Source organism: Orcinus orca, chromosome 5 (genome assembly GCF_937001465.1).
Source record: "Orcinus orca chromosome 5, mOrcOrc1.1, whole genome shotgun sequence".
In the NCBI taxonomy this organism is placed as follows: Eukaryota; Metazoa; Chordata; class Mammalia; order Artiodactyla; family Delphinidae; genus Orcinus; species Orcinus orca.
The window spans coordinates 20,679,659-20,702,500 of NC_064563.1; the positions used below are offsets into that span (position 1 = coordinate 20,679,659).

The 22,842-nt window shown below is 42.9% G+C and overlaps 1 protein-coding gene across 1 annotated transcript; it reads left to right on the forward strand.

Moving 5' to 3' along the window:
• The first annotated feature begins 14,306 nt into the window (after positions 1 to 14,306).
• Positions 14,307 to 21,740, forward strand: TM4SF1 (transmembrane 4 L six family member 1). Its single transcript, XM_004278187.3, has 5 exons — positions 14,307 to 14,607; positions 16,123 to 16,212; positions 16,303 to 16,448; positions 18,865 to 19,045; positions 20,873 to 21,740. The coding sequence occupies exons 1-5, from the start codon at positions 14,431 to 14,433 to the stop codon at positions 20,885 to 20,887; spliced, it is 609 nt and encodes a 202-aa protein (XP_004278235.1). The 5' UTR covers positions 14,307 to 14,430; the 3' UTR covers positions 20,888 to 21,740.
• The last annotated feature ends 1,102 nt before the right edge of the window (positions 21,741 to 22,842 follow it).

A 22,842-nucleotide genomic window follows, 5' to 3' on the forward strand; every position in this document is an offset into this window, starting at 1 on the left:
CATCACTAAATGGGAAACAACCAGACCTTAGCTGGCTCCTAATGAGAGAATATAATCCCACCTAAAAGGCTGTCTTGCCAAAAAAGGAAAAAAAAAAAGATCCCACATGTGATGGAGCCCCCAGATCCAACTACCAATTTGCAGGAATTGCAGGTGAGCACGTTAAACAATACAGGTTTACAGACTGTGGGGAACTCTACAGCTTTCTTCAAGAAAGACACGGAAAGGAAGAAAATAAAATAGGTAGAGGGGAACCTTCAGAGACAGATCAACCCATCATAATATGCAGACCTTATCTGGATCTTGATTCAAATATACTAACTGTACAAATGAAGCAAAACAACTAAATCTGAACACTGAAAGGACATTTGATGATACTAAGGAATTAGTGTTACTAATTTGTAATATTTTACATAATGCTTTGGTGGTTATGTTTTTTAAAGATCCACTCTCTTTTAAAGATACATACTGAAAAACTTAACAGATGAAATAATTTGATGTCTGCAATATGCTTCACATAATATGGAAAAGAGGAAGTATTTGAGTTATCGACGCAGCAAGATTGGCCGTGTCTAATTATTGGAGATGGCTGAGGGAATCCGCGGGGGCCTTATTTTATATTATTCTGCCTAATTTTGTTATGTTTAAAAGTTTTAAAGTCAACAAAATCATCAGAGATCAATTTTTCCTGAATGAGGACATTGTGGCACAGAAGGTTGAGAAATACGTCATTTCTGTCAGGTTCTATTGCCACATTGTTTAAAAAAAGAAGCTGAATTTTAAAATTTGTTATGGATCAGAAATATTCCATAGGAAGGAGCAGCTGTGTAGTCAGGCAGCCTGGCTATGTGGTCATGAGGCAGGTCGATGGGTTTGAAGAAGGCCGGTGCTGAAGGTCAGCTTACCTGGAAAACAGACTTGGGGTGGAGATTGCCTTGAAGAAGGTTTCTTAGGGAGGGCTCTCGGGATCGTCACCTGTGAGGGGAGTGGAGGAAACAGGACTGGGCAACAGGAGAAGTTGAACTATGATGCGGCTCCTGCAGGGACCTGAGCTGCTCCCACAGAGAGCCCTGGAGCTAAGGTGGCCCTTCCACGTTGTCCCAGTTGACGCAAGGAGGTTGGGCCTATTCTTCCTCATCAGTCATTAGAACTGGGTTGCCCTCAGGCGAGGCAGCTTCCTTAGGCTGGGAGCAATTCCCACAGAGAGCCTCAGCTGCGGATGGCTGACGCGCCCAGCACGCTCTCAGCAGCCAGGGAACAAGGGCCTCAGGCCCAAAGGGGATCTGGGCAGTGCCCCAGAGGGTTCACTACATAGCACCACACCAACTTTCCTGCACGCCAACCCAAGGACCATCGCTCCTAGGCGAATAACGAGTAAGGCTTAGTCCCAAAGGGCAAGTCTGTACGTCAAATTCCTGACAACACACACCAGATCCATACAAGGTGACCAAAGGTTTTATACTAGTCACATTGTTTATATCTATGTGACTCTGGTAGTGAATATCTTATATGACAGTGGTCCCCAAGTCCCTTGAATTTCCCAAAGTGACAATAGGGCTTTTGAATTGTTTCCAGTACAATTTTGTAGTGAAATCTAACATTACATTTTTTTAAATTATTTTTATTTTGAAATAATTTCAAGTTTATGGAAAAGTTGCAAGAATAGTGCCAAACACTACTAGGTAGGCTTTATCCAGATTCACCAATTGTTTTTTGGCTATCTTCACTTTATCATTTTCTTATATAATCACCATACAATGCTTAAAATCAAGAAATTCAACGTTCATAAGATGCTATTATCTAACCCACAGTCCATATGCAAATTTTACCAATTGTCACAATAATGTCCTTAATAACAAGGTTTTGCCCTCTGGTCCAAGATCCAATCCAAGATTATCCCTTGCATTTAGTTGCTATGTGTCCTTAGTCTCCTTCAGTCCAGCTTATTTCATCCCTCTGACACATTTGAAGATTGCAGGCATCTTTGGCAGGAATATTGTAGAAGTGACTGTACTCACTTTCTATACAGCAAAATAAATTACCACAAATTTAGCAGATTAAAACAATACACATGGGACTTTCCTGGTGGCGCAGGGTTAAGAATCTACCTGCCAATGCAGGGGACATGGGTTTGAGCCCTGGTCCAGGAAGATCCCACATGCTGTGGAGCAACCAAGCTGGTGCGCCACAACTACTAAGCCTGCGCTCTAGAGCCCGCGTGCCACAACTACTGAGCCCGCGTGCCACAACTACTGAAGCCTGTGCACTTAGAGTCCATGCTCTGCAGCAAGAGAAGCCACCACAGTGAGAAGCCTGTGCACCACAATGAAGAGTAGCTCCTGCTTGCTGCAACTAGAGAATGCCCGTGCACAGCAATGAAGATCCAATGCAGGCTAAAATAAATAAATTAATTTATAAAAGCAAAACAAAACAATACACATTTATTATCTCACAGTTTCTTTGGGTCAGGACTTTGGGCTCAGTGTAGCTGAGTGCTCTGTGAGGCTATATCAAGGTGCAGTCCAGGGCTGAGTTCTCATCTTGTGGCTCTACTGGGGAAGGACCTGCTCCCAAACTCACCCAGGTTGTTGGCAGGATTTACTTCCTTTTGGTTGTAGAGCTCATGCTTCTTCAAAGTCAGCAAGAAGAGCAAGACTCTAAGATGGCTCTGCTGCCAAGATGGAGGCTGATATGATGTAAGATAACCGCAGGATGACTCCCATCACCTTTGCCATATTCTATCCATTAGAAGGACGTTGCAGATCCCACCTACACTCATGATGAGGAGGTTCTACAAGGACATGAATACCAGGAGGTGGGATTATGGGGGCCACATTAAAGTCCATCACAGTGATGCTGCATCCTCCTTGCATCCTGCCCAGTGATTCACGATATCCATTAGTCTCACTACTGGTGCTGTTAACTTGGAGCACTTGATTAAGGTTGTGTCCATCAGGCTTCTCCAGTTACTCTTTTCCCCTTTATAAGTCGTAAGCATTTTGTAGGGAGATACTTTGATACAATGTCAAGATTACATTTTCATCAAACTTTTAATGAATTAATGTCTCTATAAACTTGTGAATTCCTATTTTATTCAACAAGTCATAATCTGTTGCTAATGCTCAAGCTGTCCCAGATTTGGCCTGGGAAAGCTGTTTAAAACTGGCCCCTGTGTCCTTTTGACAGGGACCCATCATCCCTTAAGCACTTCCTTACTTTCTGGCTGTATTGCTTATATTTTTATTTTCTCTATATCATGATGTTTCAGTATCTTAAGAACATTTCTGGCTGGGGAGATACTGCCCCTCCTGGGGCCAGTCAGCTCTTAGAGATAGCAAAGGCCCAGCATGCCTTTGACGTACAAACTCATCAGTCCAGAGCCAGAGAGCCCCTATCTGGCCCATGACTTCAGAAGGAAATACTCCTCTGCCTTCACCATCCCAGGGCCAAGTGCCAGGCAACTAGGGACCATCCCTAGAGCTTAGAGCCTGCTGAAATTATTCAAACTAGCCAATTCTAATTGTCTACCCTGCCTGCCTTGCATTGCCCTTGAAATGCCACCAATGGTGGCCTAAGCTCTCCCCTCACATCTGCCCCTTCGGCCTCCTGACCACCCTAGTGTCTTTTCCATGTGGCCCTGGGTGGCATCCTGTTTCCAGGGCTGTGAGTATAATACATTTTGTTTTCCAGGCTTCCACTGTGTCTCCTCTTGTGGCCACATCTAACTGACTATTACATAAAAGAACACAGAGCACAAGATATTCCAGAATCATCTTGTATTTTGCTGATTCAGCCCTAGAATCAGCCATTTCTCCAAAGGGTCTTGGTTCCTTTTATTGGAGAATGGTATCTGGTTAGCCAAAAAGTTCGTTCAGGGTTTTCCATAACATCATAAAACCCAAACGAACTTTTTGGCCAACCCAATATTTAGAAACCAGTATCTGGGTGCTAGGTGTATTTTACTTATAACGGTATTAACATCTGTGACTATACCTGTTCTCATCTGACCAAGCCTCCTGGATTGGAGGCAATATGGTGTAGTGGTTAAGAGGGTCAGCTCTGGATCCAGACTGCCTGAACTCAAATCATGCCCACCGTGGACAAATTGCAAGGCCTTGGGAGAGTCTCTTATAATCGATCACTTGCGTGATGGTGATTATAGCAGTGCCTACCTCAAAAGGTTGCTATGAGGTGTGCATGTAAAGTTCTCAGGCTCAGGCCTGGCACACAGTAGTTATTCAGTAAATACTTATTGAATGAAGGATCTTCATATTGACCAGAAGCTCTGAAGGAAGAATGAAAATGAGGGGAAAACCTTAATCTACATCTTTTTTAGAAAATAAATAAAAAGTGAATTTGTCAGGGATCTTCATTCTTCTTATGGAAATTTTTTTTCTTTAAGAACTCCCCACAATAACTTTTAAATTGTCTTTAATATACTGTGAGAAGATAGAAGACCTCCTGTGAAATGTCACATATGTGATTCAAGAAAAAAAATGCTTTGCACTCATTTATGTTCATGTTCTTCCTTCTTCATTAAAAAGAAAGAAAGAAAGCAACTCACACAAGCCTCATGCCAAACCTGTGTCTGGGACTCTGATTTCTAAAAACATCAAGTCATCTCAGAAGACACCAAGACTATTGAGAAGACAGTCAGGAAGTTGGAGGAGGAGGTGGTCAAGAAGGACAAGGTCCTGTAATCATTCTCCCTTTTGTTCTCATGAAGGGGAGAGAGAGCAACCAGAACCTGCATCTGCAAAGGAAGCTGCAAGGCAGAGCAGGGTTTCTACATCCTGAACCTGCTTTTAATAATATCTTCTTGACAACTGGTATCTCTAGCCCAAATTCCTGATTTAATTACTCTGAGGGACAGCTATCCTGAAGGCTCTTACTAAAGAAGCTTATTTTGTTCCTATTGGGCAAGGAATAAATGCATTAGAAATATTCTAGATGATTTTTATGCTTCAAATTGGTATTTCAGACCCTTTGCAATTCTTGCTCAAGTATTCCTCACCTTTTAAATCTGAAAAAGTAATTTCTGAATCATTGTGAAGGCATTGTTGAGAAACCATGACTCTAAAGAATCTTTCAGTCTTTTGAAACAGGCCAGGTTAACTGTTTAACTTGAAAATGGAATACATTTCCCATCAGGGTTCCCAGAGTACGTGATTGTGTTTTTGTAACCTACGACAATGAAGGGAGTTGTCATTAGATGATTCGGCTAATTAGAATCTCAACTCCCCTTCTGGGGAGGAAATCTGAGGCATGGTGTTTGTACTAGATGCTGGGGTAGTGCTCACTTGGACTTCGGTTCTCCTGCGTTGGTGCCAGGTAGAGACTATGAACAGGGAGATAGAAAGTAAGGTCAGCGTCCACCTTGGCCAGAACTGAGCCTTTGAGCCAACCCAAGTCTGCCATGTTTCCTTGATGTCTGTCTGTCTGTCTCTCTCTCTCACACACACACACATACCCCAAGTCTCAACTACTCCACTGCTGTAATGCTGTTCTGGGTAAAATTCCCTAGGGCAAAATCAACAGTAACCCAAGTTTTCAGCTCATTCAGTATCAGCGGGAATGGTGCCATGCTGGAGTTTGACTGACAGCCACGAAACCAGTTTGGCTAGAGTGGCAAGGCCATGAGGTCTAGGTAGAGGATTAACTCACCACCTTGGAATGGTTACTTGGAGAAGGTTCACATTGCCTCTTATTTATGCTTCCATCTAAATCTTGGAGAGTGTTGAAGTCATAGAAACAACTAAAAACTGTACAGCAGGAAGATTCTTTTTATTCAGAACACACACACACACACACACACACACACAATCCCCTGTCACCAGGGATTCCTGGAAAGTGGTACCTAAAAATCACCTCTGAGCCAACCACTCTCACTTCCTTATGTGATCTTCAACTGCTGGCTGGCAGAAGCTCCACTGGGCTGAATTTTAAATGACAGGAAAGCAGCAGGGGAGGGAATTCCACACTAACCTTTCTGACAAAAAAAAAAAAAAAAAAAAAGGCAAGCATATTTTTTATATAAGCTCAAAGGGCAAGTGGGGAAATCCTTTTACACATTAGACTAGGGTAAAGGAATTGAAAATAGGTTTTATTATTTCTCTCCTATACCGAATCTAGAAAAATAATAAATTACTTTTTTTAAACTTTGAGTGGCACACATATCTTGATTTTTTTTTTTTTTTTTTTTTTTTTTGCGGTACGCGGGCCTCTCACTTTTTGTGGCCTCTCCCGTTGCGGAGCACAGGCTCCGGACGCGCAGGCTCAGCGGCCATGGCTCACGGGCCCAGCCGCTCCGCGGCATGTGGGATCTTCCCGGACCGGGACACGGACCCGTGTCCCCTGCATCGGCAGGCGGACTCTCAACCACTGCGCCACCAGGGAAGCCCCATATCTTGATTTTTGACAGTTCTATTATGCTACAATAAAGCCAAGTTCATGGAATACCCTCCATGGGCTTAGCCCTGTGCTGTCCACCAGGGTTCTGACCATTCAACCCACATTGGTGGAAAGTCTCATTTGAAAACACCAGGCTAACTTTATTTTTAAATTTTTATTTATTTTTTTAAATTGAAGTATGATTGATTTACAATAGTGTGTTAGTTTCAGGTGTACAGCAAGGTGATTTGGTTATAGGTGTATATGTATATAACTATATTATTTTTAAAAATTCTTCTCCGTTATAGGTTATTACAAAATATTAACTATAGTTCCCTCTGCTAATACAGTAAATCCTTGTTATTTATCTATTTTATACATGGTAGTGTGTATCTCTTAATCCCATACTCCTAATTTTTCCCCCTCCCAGGTTAACTTGAAAATCATTTATCTAATTAAAGTAGAACCCAAATGATTAATGTCTGGGAATTATGTTATTTAGAACAGCCAAATTAAAAGTCCTTAAATCTGGTCAACGTTTTTCATTGGAGAGGGTGTGGTGAAATAGTAGAAAAAAGCCAAATGTGTGAAGGGAAGAGCATGAGGGTCTGAGTCAGGTATACCTCAGTAGGAGTCCGGAACATGTCACTCACCAACCTCGTGACCTCAGCCTGCACGCATAACCCACATGAGCCTCAGTTTCCTCACCTGGAAACAGCTCCCCACAGGACAGCTGCAAGACTCCATTACCACGCAGGAGAACTGGCACGTGTCTATACATTATTGTCCCTTCCTCCTTCCTCTACTGCACAATAACTTGATAACAGTTTTTGTCACCCTCCTCAAAGGGCAGCTGGGATCTGGGGAAGTAAAAGAGAACCACAAAGGGAAGCACCTGGTTGATGGGTTCCATAAACACAGACGAATTCATCACTTTTCATTTTTTAGGGTTTGTTTTTGTTTTAATTATCTGTGGCTTTTCTTCTGAACTGAAATTAACCCTTCTGGACCTCGGTGGCTTCATTTATAAAATAACTAGAAAGCTGGGTCACCTGCATCAGTGGCTTTCAACTCTGACTGCGCATCGAATTTCTTGGGGAGCTTTTTTAAAATGCAGATTCCTAGCCCCACCTCGGAGAGTCCCTGTTTCCCTTGGACTTTGTCAGTGTGTATGGTTTTAGAAACCCACAGGCCATTGTCCATTGAGACTCAGATGATCTTTGAAGCCCTCCACCATCTCATATGGCAGGCTCTGTTACAAAACCCGAGGAAATGATACTCAAATCAGAAAACAAGAGTCCTGCTCTCTCTCTTTTTTTTTTTTTTTTTTTTTGCGGTACGCGGGCCTCTCACTGCTGTGGCCTCTCCCGTTGTGGAGCACAGGCTCCGGACGCGCAGGCTCAGCGGCCATGGCTCACGGGCCCAGCCGCTCCGCGGCATGTGGGATCTTCCCGGACCGGGGCACGAAGCCGTGTCCCCTGCATCGGCAGGCGGACTCTCAACCACTGCGCCACCAGGGAAGCCCAATCCTCCTCTCTTAAAAGTATTTGTGCGCTGGTTGTCACAGGCGTGCTCCGGACACCCTCAGCTCACCCGTCCCACAAGGGGGCAGGCCAGGCCTTCTGAGCAGACAGCCCCCAAGAAGGGAGAGCTAGACCCACATCTGGAGCTTCAGAATATGGAGCAGGTGCCCCAGCAGGTGTCTTGTCTGAAAATGGCAATGAGGCCAGGGAGTTCCCTGGCTTGATGAGGGGGTAAAATGATGGCTGTGAAATGTTCAGCTAAGACTACCAGATGGAGATGAGGGAACTGAGAAGTAAATGGGTGAGGGGAAAAAATGGAACTCTGTTTTAATCTTGGTCCAAGAAGCTTATTTTTTTGTTTGCATTTCCATTTGTTTGTTTTATATTTTAGATTCCACATATAAGTGATAACATAGAGTATTTGTCTTTCTCCTTCGGACTTCACTTAGTATGATAATCTCTAGGTTCACCCATGTTGCTGCAAATGGCATTATTTCGTTTTTTTTATGGCTGAATAATATTCCATTGTATATATATACCACATCTTCTTTATCCATTCATCTGTTGATGGACATTTGGTTTGCTTCCATACCTTGGCTATTGTAAATAATGCTGCTGTGAACATTGGGATGCATGTGTCTTTTTGAATGAATGTTTTTGTCTTCTTTGGATATATACCCAGGAGTGGAATTGCTGGATCGTATAGTAGTTCCATTTTTAGTTCTCTGAGGGACCTCCATACAGTTTTCCACAGTGGCTGCACCAATTTATATTCCCACCAGTGTACAAGGTCCCTTTTCTCTGCATCCTCACCAACATCTGTTATTTGTGGTCTTTTTGAGGGTGGCCATTCTGATGGGTGTGGACTGGTGACTCATTGTGAGTTTGCCAAGAAGCTTATTTTCAACCCAAGACTAAATTGAACTACAACCTAAAGTGAGGGGAAAGCCAGGAAGCTGTGGGTAGGATGGCTCACCACTGTTCCCTCTCTCTGCCTTCTTCTTACTGTGGTTGGATACCCTGATTTCAATTTCAAGTAAAGAACAGCCCCTGGCTTCTTCACCTGGTCCAACGCTCACCTTTCCCTGAAGATGCCTGCTCCTCCATATACATGGTTGCAGAGATGGCTTATTGAAGCAAGTTATTCAAGTCCCCCAGGCATGGGCACACGTCCCAGTCTTGTCCAGTGCAACTCTCTTCCCTCAGAATCTGGGGTTCGGATGGGTCTTTTGAACAGAGAAAAATGTAAACTCGGGTATCATCAGTAGCCATATTCTTTTGTGTGAGAGAGAAAACAAGTTTTCATTAAGAAGAAGGAGGGCTTCCCTGGTGGCACAGTGGTTGAGAGTCCGCCTGCCGATGCAGGGGACACGGCTTCGTGCCCCGGTGCGGGAAGATCCCACATGCCACGGAGCGGCTGGGCCCGTGAGCCATGGCCACTGAGCCTGCGCGTCCGGAGTCTGTGCTCCGCAACGGGAGAGGCCACAACAGTGAGAGGCCCGCGTACAGGGAAAAAAAAAAAAAAAAAAGAATGAAGTCATGGACAGAAGAGTCAAAAACATAAGATGGAGATTGAGGAGGACATTCTGGATTTCCCACAGAGTTTGGTTCCCCTTGTCCATGATTCCCACCATCCCATCTGCATCCCTGCCTTTGGAGTTCATAACTGATGTCCCTTTGGTTAAAGCAGCTGGAACTGGCTTCTGCTATCTATAATCAAAAGAGCTCTAATGAGTATGGTTATTATTTATGAATGGTTATGTTTTTCAAGTGTCAGTTGAGTGAGAAACTAGTGCTTTCCCAACAAGGAAGGCAAAATACACGTGGAAGAACGCAACCAGGAGGAAAGAGATATGAGTTAAAATCTTCCTCTTAGAATCCCACAACCACGTAGAATCATAGACCACTGACATTAGTTCTTAAAGGTAACCGCTTTCTACTGCCCACTAGCTAGATGACATTGGGAAGAGTCTTTAATCCCTGTGGGTTTAACTATAAAATGACCATAAAGATTCGGTGAAGGGGTGGGAGCTGAACCATTCACTCTATTGAGGCTTCTTCCAACATTACAACCTATGCTTACATTGATATTATCTTGATATTATCAAAAGGAGTTTTCCCTGGAATTATTCTTGAAGTCACACTCCACACGTCAAAAGGTTAGGAGAGCTCGTTATAAGAGGCACATGACAGCTGCTCATGTGCATGACGGGTAAAACTGAAAGTTTTCTAATTTAAACATAACAAATGCCAATTTTGCCTAACTTTTCGTAAGACATTTTGGCTTCACTTAAGAGCAAATCAACTTTGAACTGACCATATTCAACTTCCCTATGTATTTGAACAAAATTTAGCAAATATTTATCGGCAGCTAACTAAATGCCTGACTGTGTTAGCTGTTGTGCCTTCAAAGGAGAAAAGATAACCTGCTCTCTAGGACCTCAGTGGAGCTGGGGAAGCTGGTGAGGATGCGTATTAGTGCATCGTGGTCTGATTGGTGCTCGATGGGGGTGTGTTAAGGGCAAAGTGGGAGTGATGAGCCTCTGGGAGGTGGGCAGGGGTGTGATGGGAGGTGTCACGGAAAAGTGATGAGTTCGGCCTAGGGAACAAAGCTGTGGGGATGGAATGGGGCAGGGAGGAAGGACAGGGCCCTCTGGCAGTGGGACAGCATACCCAAAATGTGCTCAGGGACATGCAGTCCTGTAGTGCAGTATAAACCACTCTTTCCAAAGGTATTTGTGAGTTGAGGTTGATTCCAGATGCAATGAGGGAGATAAAAGTGAACTTTTAATAACCGTAGGAGCTCCAGTATTTAAAAATTAGTTACAAAAAATAATAAAGGGATCCAGTGTATATTGGAGTGATGGAGTATTAGGGACGTAGATATAATGAATCGTAAATGGAGTAGAGACATCTCGCCTGGGAGAGTGTGTTGATGAAAATAGTAATAATAAGTAACATTTAAGGTGTGATTGCTAAATGCCAGGTGCTTCCCACCTTAGACACTTTGACTCCCTTCATACATTGTAACTCTGTGATGTAGGTTCTATTATTACCCTGTCTCAGAGGCCCTCTTCCTCACCCATTCATTCCACTTTCCTGCACTTATCACCAATACACAATGCATTTTATTTCTTTAGCACTACTTTTTATTTGTCTCCTTCTGATAGAATGGACTCTTCTTAAAGGTAGGGATTTTTGTTTATTTACTGCTTCATCCCCAGCACTTAGAAAACATAGTAGGAGCTCAATAAACATTGGTGAACAAACGAATGATAGAAACTGAGGTACAGAATCGTTGATAACTCGCCCCAAGCAAACAGCCGGGCAGTGGCAGGATCAAGGAGCAGTATTATGGACTCCAAAGCTGAGAGGGTTCTGGAGTGAGACTGTGGGCTCACAGAGAGGCAAAATAGAGTTGGGGGGCTGGAGTACCAGCCTGCTAAGAATAGCCTTAAAAAGTCATTGATTCATTGATTTATTCATTCAATTTTCAGCAAACATTTACGGAGCACCTACTATGCAGGAGGAGAGGGGAAGACAGACAACAGAAAAGGAAACAAGTGAATACATAGAATAACTTCAGGGATGATAAGTTCCAGGATGATAGCAGAACAGGGGCATGGGATGAAGAGTAACTGAGGCGGGGCACAGCATCATAAGGCAGGGTCCTAGGAAAGGGCCTCTCTGAGGTGATGTATGAGCAGAATCCTATAGCTTGAAGCCCTGGAAGAAGATAAGACTCAGAACAAGGAAGACAGGAAGGTAGAGGTGGGGGAAGTACCAGCAGTGGGAGTTGGAGAGTGGAAAGAAACCCATGGCAATAGCAGGTCTGCACAGGAAACTGAGAGTTCACGGCCAGGAAGAACGCCAGGGTCATCTGTTGGGCAAAGTCTGGCTAGGACCAGAGCCAAGTGGTTAAAGAAATTGTCCAGAAAACCATATCTGGTCTTAAAGCGAGGGCTGAAATAGAAAAGACCCTGCTTTAGGTTATCAGCTGAGAGGTAGAAGCAGAGGGTGGGCAAGGGAAAGGGACTCTATATTACAAGAGAATTTTGTCAGCTCAAGCCTGAAAGCACCTTATGCTGAGTTGTGACGTGTCGCCACAATTCGTGCGTGCACTGTCTTCTGGTAGAGCTGAGGCACCATTGGAGGTAACAGTGGCCTTAGAGAACGTCTAATACAAATGAGACTTTCCTGGGCTGTGGACTGGACCAGTGATCCCCAAACCTGAGTGAACATAAGACCCATCTGAAATGATTGTAAAAAATGCAGGTGGCTGGACCCCATCCTGGTAAATTGCTATTCAGGACGTCTAGCAAGGGAACAGGAATCTGCCTCTGTCACGCAAGTGGTCTCTGGACAGGCCACACCTTGAGAAACGTGGGAAAGGATCCACTAACGGGCTTCAGGGAGTCCGTGAACCCCCAGGAGTGGAAAGAAAAATGTGTGAGTTTGCATATACATACATTTCTTTTTCTGGGGAGGGGGTCCATACCATTACAAGACTCAGAAACTTAAGAAGCACTGACTGAGTCCTGCCCCTTGTCTTAGCAAGTAGGAAACAGAGTCCCGGGAATGTACGCGACTTGCCTGACGCTCAAAGCTGGCCGAGAGCAGAGCTGGGCTGTCACCCCAGACTTTCTCTTTCCAAGGCCCCCCTCCCTCTCTTCTCCCTGCACCAGTGACAGTAGGGGTGGGGTAGAGAAGGAGGAAGGGGATTGAAGCACTTGGAGGCAAAGTCGTCAAAGGGTCTCTCTTCCACTTTTTAACCTCTATCTATGGGATAGGTCCTCAGAGGTGAGGGTTAGAATGACGATGCCTCAACAGAGGACCCAGTCATTCACCTGCACTGCCACCCCAGACCCTGACACCAGTGGAATCCCATTTCCAGTAGGACTTACAGCCAGGACAGAGGACACACGTGCCTGGTTTTTGGATGCATTGTGGTGATGGGTTGATGTTCTTGTGAAGACCTGCCTCCTTATAACTGAGCAGGGGGGTGGTTTCAGGCTTCCCTGTCTGCACTCAGTTTTCCATCCATCTATTTCTTAGGCCACTCTGGATACTCATCCTTCTCAGGACACTCAGGCCATATGCTTCCTCTTGGGTCCTTTTCCCAGTCTGGATCCCACATCATTAACCCCAGCTGGCCGCTCAGTGTTGGTATGTGTCCTACCCTCTAGATTTGATCCGAATCCTTCAGACTCTGGCCTCGGCCTGAGCTTCTAGATTCACCAGTGGGGCTCACCTTCCTCTTTTGAACCAACAGCTCCTTGACCTTTTGCCTCTATTTGGTACTCACCATTTTGTCCTGGTGATGGGGTCCCTCCAGTCGTCCTGGCCTCGCCTGGCCACTCAGTCCTCCCCCCACCCAGCTGGCCGGTGCCACCTGCTATTCAAGGGCTAAACTTATTCAGAATCTGATCCCTCCTTCTGCAAGATAACCATACCAGAAAGTTAGTCGAACATCCTTTCTCTGCTTTGCCTTTTGAGCCTGCGACAGATCTGACTGGTAGACTACCGCTTGCCCCTGTGCCCTGCTCAACCATGTGTGTTTCTCCCAGTAATTCCAGACCCTCTCAATCTTGTTTCCCCACTCTGCTTGCCAAGTTCCTTTCTCTTCCGCTCCTTTCTTTTTCTTTCTTATTCTTTTTAATCCTTCTCCCAGACTTTAGGCCTCCCTTAGACCTTCCTGGCAACCCTTCGCCTGACAGCAGTACTCAGGAATAAAACGGTGCCTGAGCCCTTTGTGTTGACTAATGCCACCTTTGTTGTGGTGCCAGATTTGTTTTGGAGGCAGATGTCCGGGAAGGCTGGACAGTAGGCGCAGTCCTGCCGAGCACACCAGAGGCAGAGGAAAGAAGGCAGCTCTGTAATTTTCCCCAAAAGCATCCTTAAATCTGTGGGTGATGGCTTGGACACCTTGCCTTTAACAGATAAAGGAAACGAGCTCAGAGCTCAGGAGACTTGCCCCAGGTCTCGGATTAAATCAGTGCAGAGGTGAAAGTGAACACAGAGCCCTCAGACTGGAAGCTGTCCAGACAGCTGCATAGAACAAAATCACAGCCCCAACCAGAGCTGTCATGCTGTGGACGCTTGGCACTTACTGGAAAGTTATATTAGACTTTCCTGTGGATTTTTTTTAATCCTGCGAAGGAGTTACACAGTGAATTCCTTGTGGAGGATTAATCATCTTCTCTCTTGCCTATGACTGAGGCGGTTTCTCAAGTCCTGCCCCTGGTTTCGCTTGTCCCAAGGATTTCATTTGAAGGGCGGGACATTCCCCCACGTCCTCCACTCCCGCCCCCGCCCCCACCCGGAGCCTGCCATCAGGACCAATGAAAGCCAAGAACCTCATCCACCCGGTGACTTAGAACTCAGAGTATTTAAGAGGTTGCAGGAATGGGCTGAGAATGTCTTTTGCTTTCTCCGCAGACGGGCACGCTCTCATCTGATTTGGGCCATCACCGAGCCAAGGCGCAGAGTGAAGGGGGAAAAAATAAACTCTGCCACTATGTGCTACGGGAAGTGCGCACGATGCATTGGACATTCTCTGGTGTGGCTCGCCATCGTCTGCATTGTAGCTAATATTTTGCTGTACTTTCCCAATGGGGAAACAAAGTACGCTTCTGAAGACCATCTTAGCCACTTTGTGTGGTTCTTCTCTGGCATCATAGGAGGAGGTTTGCTGGTAAGTCATTCAGAATCATTCCAGCCTTAAAGCATTCTTTCTTGTTAGACGAGATGTTTTCATAGAAAGTTTTCTATGAGGCATGTTTCCAAATCCAGGAATTTTGTTCATTCTTTTGAAAGCAGATGATACAAAAGTTGAGATAGATATAGTGTATTGATTTTATTAGATGTTGTTTTACAAAATCCCCTTTCAATGAAAAGTGAACTACTTTTTTGCTAAACTCTCTTACTTTACAGCTAGAAACAGATACTAGCTTTTAAATCAGATTTGAAAAACTATAGTTTCTAGTCCCGGAGCAGGTAGTCATTTAACCTTTGCTCTGGGGAGCTGGGAGAAGTCCACTGGTTCTCCGTCTAAATCAACAGAGTTTTGGATCCAAATTCTCTGCTGTTTATTCTCAGGCATCAGTGACAGAGAAAAATATTGAATTGTGAGTGCACGGCTATTGAGAAAGGACTATAAGTTTTCTCCTTTATGTAAGCTTGGTGTGTGGCATTTAGGAAAAATCCTTCAGTTAGCAGCAAATCAGTGTCTGAAGGTAATAGTGGAATGTGTTGTTTGTTCCAAGGTTTGTTTTGAAGTGAAGTGAGAGGAATTTGCCTGCCAACCTGGGAGCTGAAAGTATTAGTTTCAACCACAGCATGGAAATAATGTGGACAAACTTGAGTTTGCCTCTTTGAAATGCTGGGATTGAGAATTTTGAACAGAAGTTTTATGGAATTGCTAATACCACACAGAACATTTTTCTTAGTCAAGTAAAAGATACTTAGACTTAATACACTAACTATGGTATGGCAAATCTGCTTTGAATTTAAGCATTACCATCATGTGAACATAATCATTTGTCTTTTTTTTTCCCCACTAGTTCTCAGGTCTGTTTTTGTTTTGTTTTATTTTTTGAGGTATAGTTAATTTCATAATCATTTGTCTTTAAGACAACACCTTGCTTGTTTAAACTTCTTTTGATCTTGAACTCAAAGTATGTCAAACTTATGTTATTTTAAGAGCTTTATTGTGAAGCTACAACCATGCAATGTGTCTTCAAAGAAGCACTTCACCTCTATTATACAGAGCTTTCATCTCTCTTGTTTATAAAAAAGTTTCAGTTATTCTGTTGAAGATTTGTTGTTATCTTCTATGCTTTTCAAGGGAAAACAAACAAACCAACAGACTTAAAAGACAGGTTTTAATAGTTTCCGAACAGAGTTTGCCTCTGGAACTATGTTATGAACTCTTACGGATTAACACATGTATAGGTAATTATTTTACCCCTCCCATGCTACAACCTGACCCTACCTAATGTGATACATTACATGAAAACAAAGGGATATTACCCTTTAGAGCGTTTTTTCTCTCCTCAGCGTTTCCATTCTTTGAGATATTTTGTCAACCTAACCCAAAGACATTCAACAGTGTCAGAAAGAAAACTATTTTACCAAAAGATGCTGAGCCTGACTGACCCTATGGACCGGGGGAAAGACAATGACTTTAATTTGCGTGTTTTCTAAACAGATGTTCCTGCCAGCATTCATCTTCATGGGGCTGGAACAGGACGACTGCTGCGGCTGTGGCGGCCACGAAGACTGCGGCAAAAGATGCGCGGTAGGTTTTCCTGCGCCGGGTGGGGAAGTGGTCCCTAAGAGGTAGCTGCAACGCTCTGTGCCTCAGTTCTGGTGATCCTCCTTTCCCTAGATGTTTTCTTCTGTACTGGCCGCTCTCATCGGAATCGCGGGATCTGGCTACTGCGTCATTGTGGCAGCTCTGGGCTTAGCGGAAGGACCAAGATGTCTTGATGCCAGTGGCCAATGGAACTACACCTTTGCCAACACGGAGGGAGGGTAAGTGATTGACCCCCATCAGGTCGCACATTCTTATCCACCACGTGTGTATAGTGGTAAACCCATCAAACTAAAAAGGCATCAACCATTCATTCATCCATCCTCTCAACCAGGTTTATTCTCATAACTCAGGCACAATTTAGGCAAGGGGTATCGGAGGATGAATGCCCAGTCCCTGACCCAGAGAAGCTTTTTAATGGATTCACTGACTCAGTCCTTGTGATAACGGTATGAGGTGACTTCCACTATTGCTTCCACTTTACAGATGTGGAAGTGGAGGCACAGAGAGATGAAGTAACTTATCCAAAGTCACATTGCTAAGACATGGCAGTCATGATTTGAACCCAGGCAGCCTAGCTGTGAAATTTGTGCTTATACAGTGTGTATACTATGCCAGAGCAATTGGCTAATTTTACTATTTTCTAAGAAAATATTATGGAATCCTTATATAATATGGATGAAAACCATATGAATTTAACCAAAGCCCAGGGTCAATCATACTACCCCCCCAAGACACACACACACACACACACACACACACACACACACACACTCACATATAACATAATAACTGTGTATAACACATCCTTTATTTAAAGTGATCAGGCTGTATAAGACAGATCTTATTCATGACTTTAACATCAGGAAAATTTAAGTGGCTCCATTGTTTTATGTTGATACTTATTCCTTAGCCATTATTGAGAAAAGAACAGAAATAGCTCATGGAAACTGATGTACATAATGATAAATGAATGACATTCTGTTTTGAATTTTGAAAGGTTTAGTAATGAGATTCATGAGTGAAAATAATAAGAATAATGAATTTGAATTGCCCTTGTATTTTCAAGAATGTTTGTCTCCCATGAATTTTGTAACATATAATGAAGCCATCAGATCATGAATATGGAATTAGATAGACCTGGGCTCAATCTCAGCTCTGCAGTTACTGCCTCAGTAACCAGGAAAAGGTGAACTGAGCTCTCTGCACCTCAGTTATTTCATCTGTAATAAAATAAAGCCAATGGCAGTTGTCTGGAGGATTAATAAGATACTATGTATAAAATATTTGTCACAGAAGCTGACTCAGCATGAGCAGTGCCATTCTTAGCTGTTAATATTATCTACTAGCTTTCAACAGGTACAGCCCAATGGTAGCTTCGGAAGGAAAATCAGCACTCACAGGAGTTTGAAATTTTGGTGTTCAAAATTGTTATTGATCATGATTTTTCAGCTTATACTTTTCATGCTTTGTTGTGAATGTACTGAATGTACCAGTACAAATTGGTTACACATGTATACAAAAACATATGATCTACTGTACAAACCCACCTCTAAAATACATTATGATTAATCCAAGGAGAGGTGAGAGTATCATTCAACTTTTTATAGCTGGTTATTTTATAGCCCCTCTCGTGATCCACCCCAGCTTCTGCAAGAAACCTCCTGCTTCTGTGTTATTCCTAATTTCAACTTGTCCAGAGATTTCAATATGGGGAATAACAAGCCAGTGATTAGTTGCTCAGTAGCCAAGGGGAGCCAGAGAAATTTTTTATATTGTGTTCTGAAATTATAGATTTTTGTTCCACTTTAATATGCAGAAAGACGGGACCAGGAGAACAGAATTTTTTTGTATGTAATCAACAAATTGAATTTCTGATTGGCTCAATGAACCATTCCAAAGCGAGGTCTCTAATTAGCAGCCCTTTCGTTCTGTTGTGGTAGGAAGAAGTGATAAGGAAAGAATGATACCAGATCTCTTAGGGGAATTAAGTCAATCTTAGATTTTCCCACGTGATTGAATCCTATTTCGTGAAGAATATATATGTTCAGATAATGACCCCAGTGTGGTTTGCTAACATTTTACAGTGACTTCGGATTGTTATTCATCATTCGATGACTTTTCCAATGTGTTGAGTACTTACTATGTGTCAGATACTGGCTTGGGAATTGGATATACAATGATGAATAGGTCTGGTTCCTACCTTCATGGAGCTCAGACTTGTGGACTAGATGCATAAGCAGCTCTTCTCCCTGGCCTAAGTTAGGTGTCCTTCCTCTATGGCCCCTTCACCCTTGGTTTACCTGATCAGTGTACTGGTTACACTGAGATTAGCTACTGTTTCTTCTCTTAAGTGATGCTTTTCCAGGACAGAACCCAGGCCATTATATCCCCAGCTCTGTCTTGATGTCTAACCCACACCGAGTGTTCCATAATCTTTGTTGAATTTCTTGTTTATTACGGCAACAAGATCTGGGCTAAATTCCTCATTTCGTGGAATGACTTGGATTGGAAGAATCTGATATAAGGCATTGAAGAAATCTATTGATTAATGAAAGAACACCACACAAAAAGTCTGCTTATGAGACATCCCACTGGGTGTGGCCATATGTCAGAAGTTTCTCTTTTTATCCACAGTTACCTTCTGGATAGCTCCACATGGTCCCAATGCATTGAACCCAAGCATGCAGTGGAATGGAATGTCTCTCTGTTTTCTATCCTCTTGGCACTTGGTGGAATTGAATTCATCTTGTGTCTCTTTCAAATAATAAACGGAGTGCTTGGAGGCATCTGTGGTTATTGCTGCTCTCGCCAACAGGTAAGAACCTGTGTAAAAATGCACCATAGTTTTCACCCTAGAGAAAAAAGCCAACATCAAACCCTGCTCCAACTACCAGTGTTTATTCCATTTTTGTGGCATAGCATTTACAGCATTCAGTTTTGCACTCAATAGTAAGCTTCCTTGAGTGTCACAGTCACTGGGTTATCTTGGTTTTTTTGTAGCTGGCCCTGTGAATATAAAACAATGTCACCCATAGACAGAGTGCCCCTTCAGGATCTAACCCCCTGCCCCTGCTCTGGTTGCAGAGACACAAAAGAAGTGTCCTTTCATTGCTTGCTCTCACATTCCCAACTAGTATACACAAGTAACAGCCATCATCCATTGCCCTAAGCATTGTGCTAAACCCCTATTCCAGAAAAGCCTATGATGCAGGGATTGAGCAACATTTCTAAGATCACCTAGTAAGGAAGTAACAGGCTTCAAACCCTGGGTCATTTTGTGCCACAGCTCCTTCTCTTAACCTGTACGCAGCACTTGCTGTTCTGTTGGGTTTTCTACAGTTCCTTCCTAATAAGGAGTCACAATAGTGCTCAAACAGCTAAGCCTAGAGAATCACTAGTAGCCTTTGAATAGCAGCTCATTAAAAGCCTTTCACTGTGAAAGAAAACCAGGAAGCACTTGTTTCCTGGGGATATGATTTTGAGGAGAAATACGCATTTGTTAGTAAGGAAAGGTTTTGTTTCTATATTTTCCTAAAAACATATATTAACTGAATTGATGGAAGTCCAGTTTTGGTCCAATTTTTTTTTTTTAATGTCTTATTCTGTAAAGCAGGATTAGATAAAGAAAAACTTACTTAATTTGTATTTTCCTAAGCATTCACTTCTCTGGTTCAAGGTCTCCTAACTTTCTTTGAAAATAAGACAAAACCTAACGAAAACAAAAAGCCCATTGCTACCGTGAAAAACTTTGCCGAACATAGATGGAAACTTTCTACGATTTTTGAGGGGAAGTTAAAATAAAATTCTAGATTTCCTTATCAGGCAAATACAGCAAAACTAATAATTGCCTTGGGAGCTTGCCAAATTTCCAAGAAAACAGCGGCGTGGAAAGCCTTCAATTCGGAGTCGTTTCCAGGCAACATGGTTACGGCGGGGGAGGCAAAGAATGCTCTTGGGATTACTATAAAATAATCTATCTTTAGCCTTGAATTTCCTACAAGGCAGAGTTTAAATTAGGTGAGAACCCACTGCACTTCGGCGCTGGTGCATCTGGGGGACGGGCATAAGTGTCAACGACCAAAATTGCTGTAGTGGTTCGGCAGAATGACACTCTCCTCTGAGTGGGGGGAACCAAGAGTCCCACTGGGTTTCCCATCTGAGTCACTGTAGGGAGGCTTCTTCCCAGACACTGCAGGTCAGATCTGTTAAGTTTGTTTGTAAGACAAAAGACAGTTTCAAAGAGCAAGGTTTTTAATGTAGATGAGTCAAATCTGTAACTCTGTAGCATTTAATTCAAAAGTTGCCTGCCTTGAGCCCCCATCAGTGTGAAACTCTCAAGGCATTATCTCTTAAATCCCTGAGACTAAAAACGTACCCCAAGCATATTCAAAGCCAGCCAAGCATCGTAAACTGCAGTTTCCATGGCCTCTTTCTGCAGCTTTTACTGGGGAAGGACAACAGTCTGGTTTGTTTAGGAAACATTTTGTGAGCATTGTCAAAGCTCTCAGTATTGTTGACCCAACCTCTGCTGAAGCTGAGATCAGTCTGCTTTACGTTTGCTTAAAACATGAATTTAAAGCACTGAAATGTCATCATTGTTTAACCTGATCAGAACCTGATGCTTATTTCATTTTCTTTACAGCAATACGATTGCTAGAAGAACCACCCCAAGATAAAACTACAATCTTCCTCAATGTCACTGTAATTTATATAATTTACTTGTAATAATTTGTAAAACTTTGTACTAGTGTGTCATACAGCACATGTTCTACTTTTATAAGTGTGTGTAAAGACTGGCATCTTCACGGGATGTCAGTGTTCGAACTTAGCAAAGAAATTCTTTTTTTTTTAGGCATAAGAAAATAAACCACACTCTGGAGGTAATTTACAAACTGAGTGACAGTTCTCAGCCTACCTGAGATAAACTCTGGCCGAGGTCATGTTTTTTGAGAAACATTACAAGGATAAATATCACATTCTGATTACTACTGTAAATATTTATATGTGCATGTGTTTATGAAATGAAAGATTTCTAGTTGCTTTTTTTAAGACCGTTAAGGAGAAAATCCAACAACCTGAAAAGATGTATTTCTTCACTGTTTATATGGTGTTTCCCATTTGCCTGCCTGCAAATCTCTAACAAGGGGCCTTTTGAATTGATTCGTGTTATAAAAGAGACAGATACTTACCTGGCGTGGGAGGACAGGTTGAGAATGCGCGAAGCCAAATGAATGAGTCAAAATACACGTGCAGCGAGTTGTCGCAAGGACTACCAGATCCTGAATTTTCCTAACACGTGGAAAGCTTTTCGTCCTTCAAAGACAAGACTGAGGATCATGGATTTAAAAAGAGAAAGGCCTGGATAATTGGACAAGAAGAAAGATGGGGAACGGAATAAAGCAGTTGATCAGCATCATGGGAACATGGGGGAGGAAGGGCGGGAGGACCATGAGGAAATACCCCCCCCAAATTTGCTTGTTTAAATACAACAAATAAAGTATTCACTACCATTTTGTTGTTTAGTTTCATCATTCTTTGTTCCAAGTTCCTCCTTTTTTCTTCCTATTTTTTTTTTTTTCCAGTCTGCAGGTTGTACGGTCTCCATTGCTAGGGGCTTTGTGTCTTCTGGTTTCTTTATCCCACTTTCTCTTCTTCATCTTCTCCCTCCTCTTCCACCTTCCTCTGCTATCCTTGCATTTGGGCCATCATCTTAGTTAGGCAACCTTCCTTTCCACTGGGTGCTCCAGACATCCAGCTCCTGAGGAACGTAACAGACATTTTCTCTCGATATCTTACATCTGTTGTGTCGTTAGGCTCTCTCCAGTGACAGGATCCCCTGACCTATTGGGAATTGTCTTCAGAAATTGTCAGCTTTTGGAGTTTATTGGCCTATGCAACAGGCAAACTAGTGAATAAAGAAGCTTCACTGGCTGTTAGACAGCAGAACTCCTCCTAAGAGCCAGGTCTCCTGCCTCTGTCTTTCTGGCAGTCTGGCGAAGCTTATGGACTCCTTTGAGGAATACTGTTTAAAATGCATAAAACAGAGACATAGGACGACAAAGTAAACCCAGATATCTGACTATTTTATCAAAATAGTTTTTAAAATTATAAGATAGTTGTCTTGATAGGCAGCTCCATCACACCAACATCTGTAGACTGGCAAACAATGATCACGTGTGATCTAGCAGTGGGCTAAGGAGGGGGGAGTCTAAGAACTACTGTACTTTTGAAATATGATTCCAATTGAATGATATTTTGAGATACATGCAACAATTTTAATGTGATACTGAAAAGATGTGTAATTTTGTGTTGTTGTTCAAAGGACAATCAGTGTTGCTGATACTGCTGTGATTTGTAGCCTGCAGTCACAATAAAGGAAATACTACATTTTCATTAGACGTTAATAAAAACAGTGACAAATTTTTTTCCCATCCAAGTTTAACACCTCCTCCCACCACAGATATCTATCCATGGGCCTCTTAGGAGTTCTTAGACACCAGGTTAAGAACCCGTGCATCCAAAAAAGAGGCATAATGATCAGTCATAAGCATTTTTCCCTCCTAAATCTATCCTCAAAGGAAATGGAAATAATGATTATTAACCATGATAGTA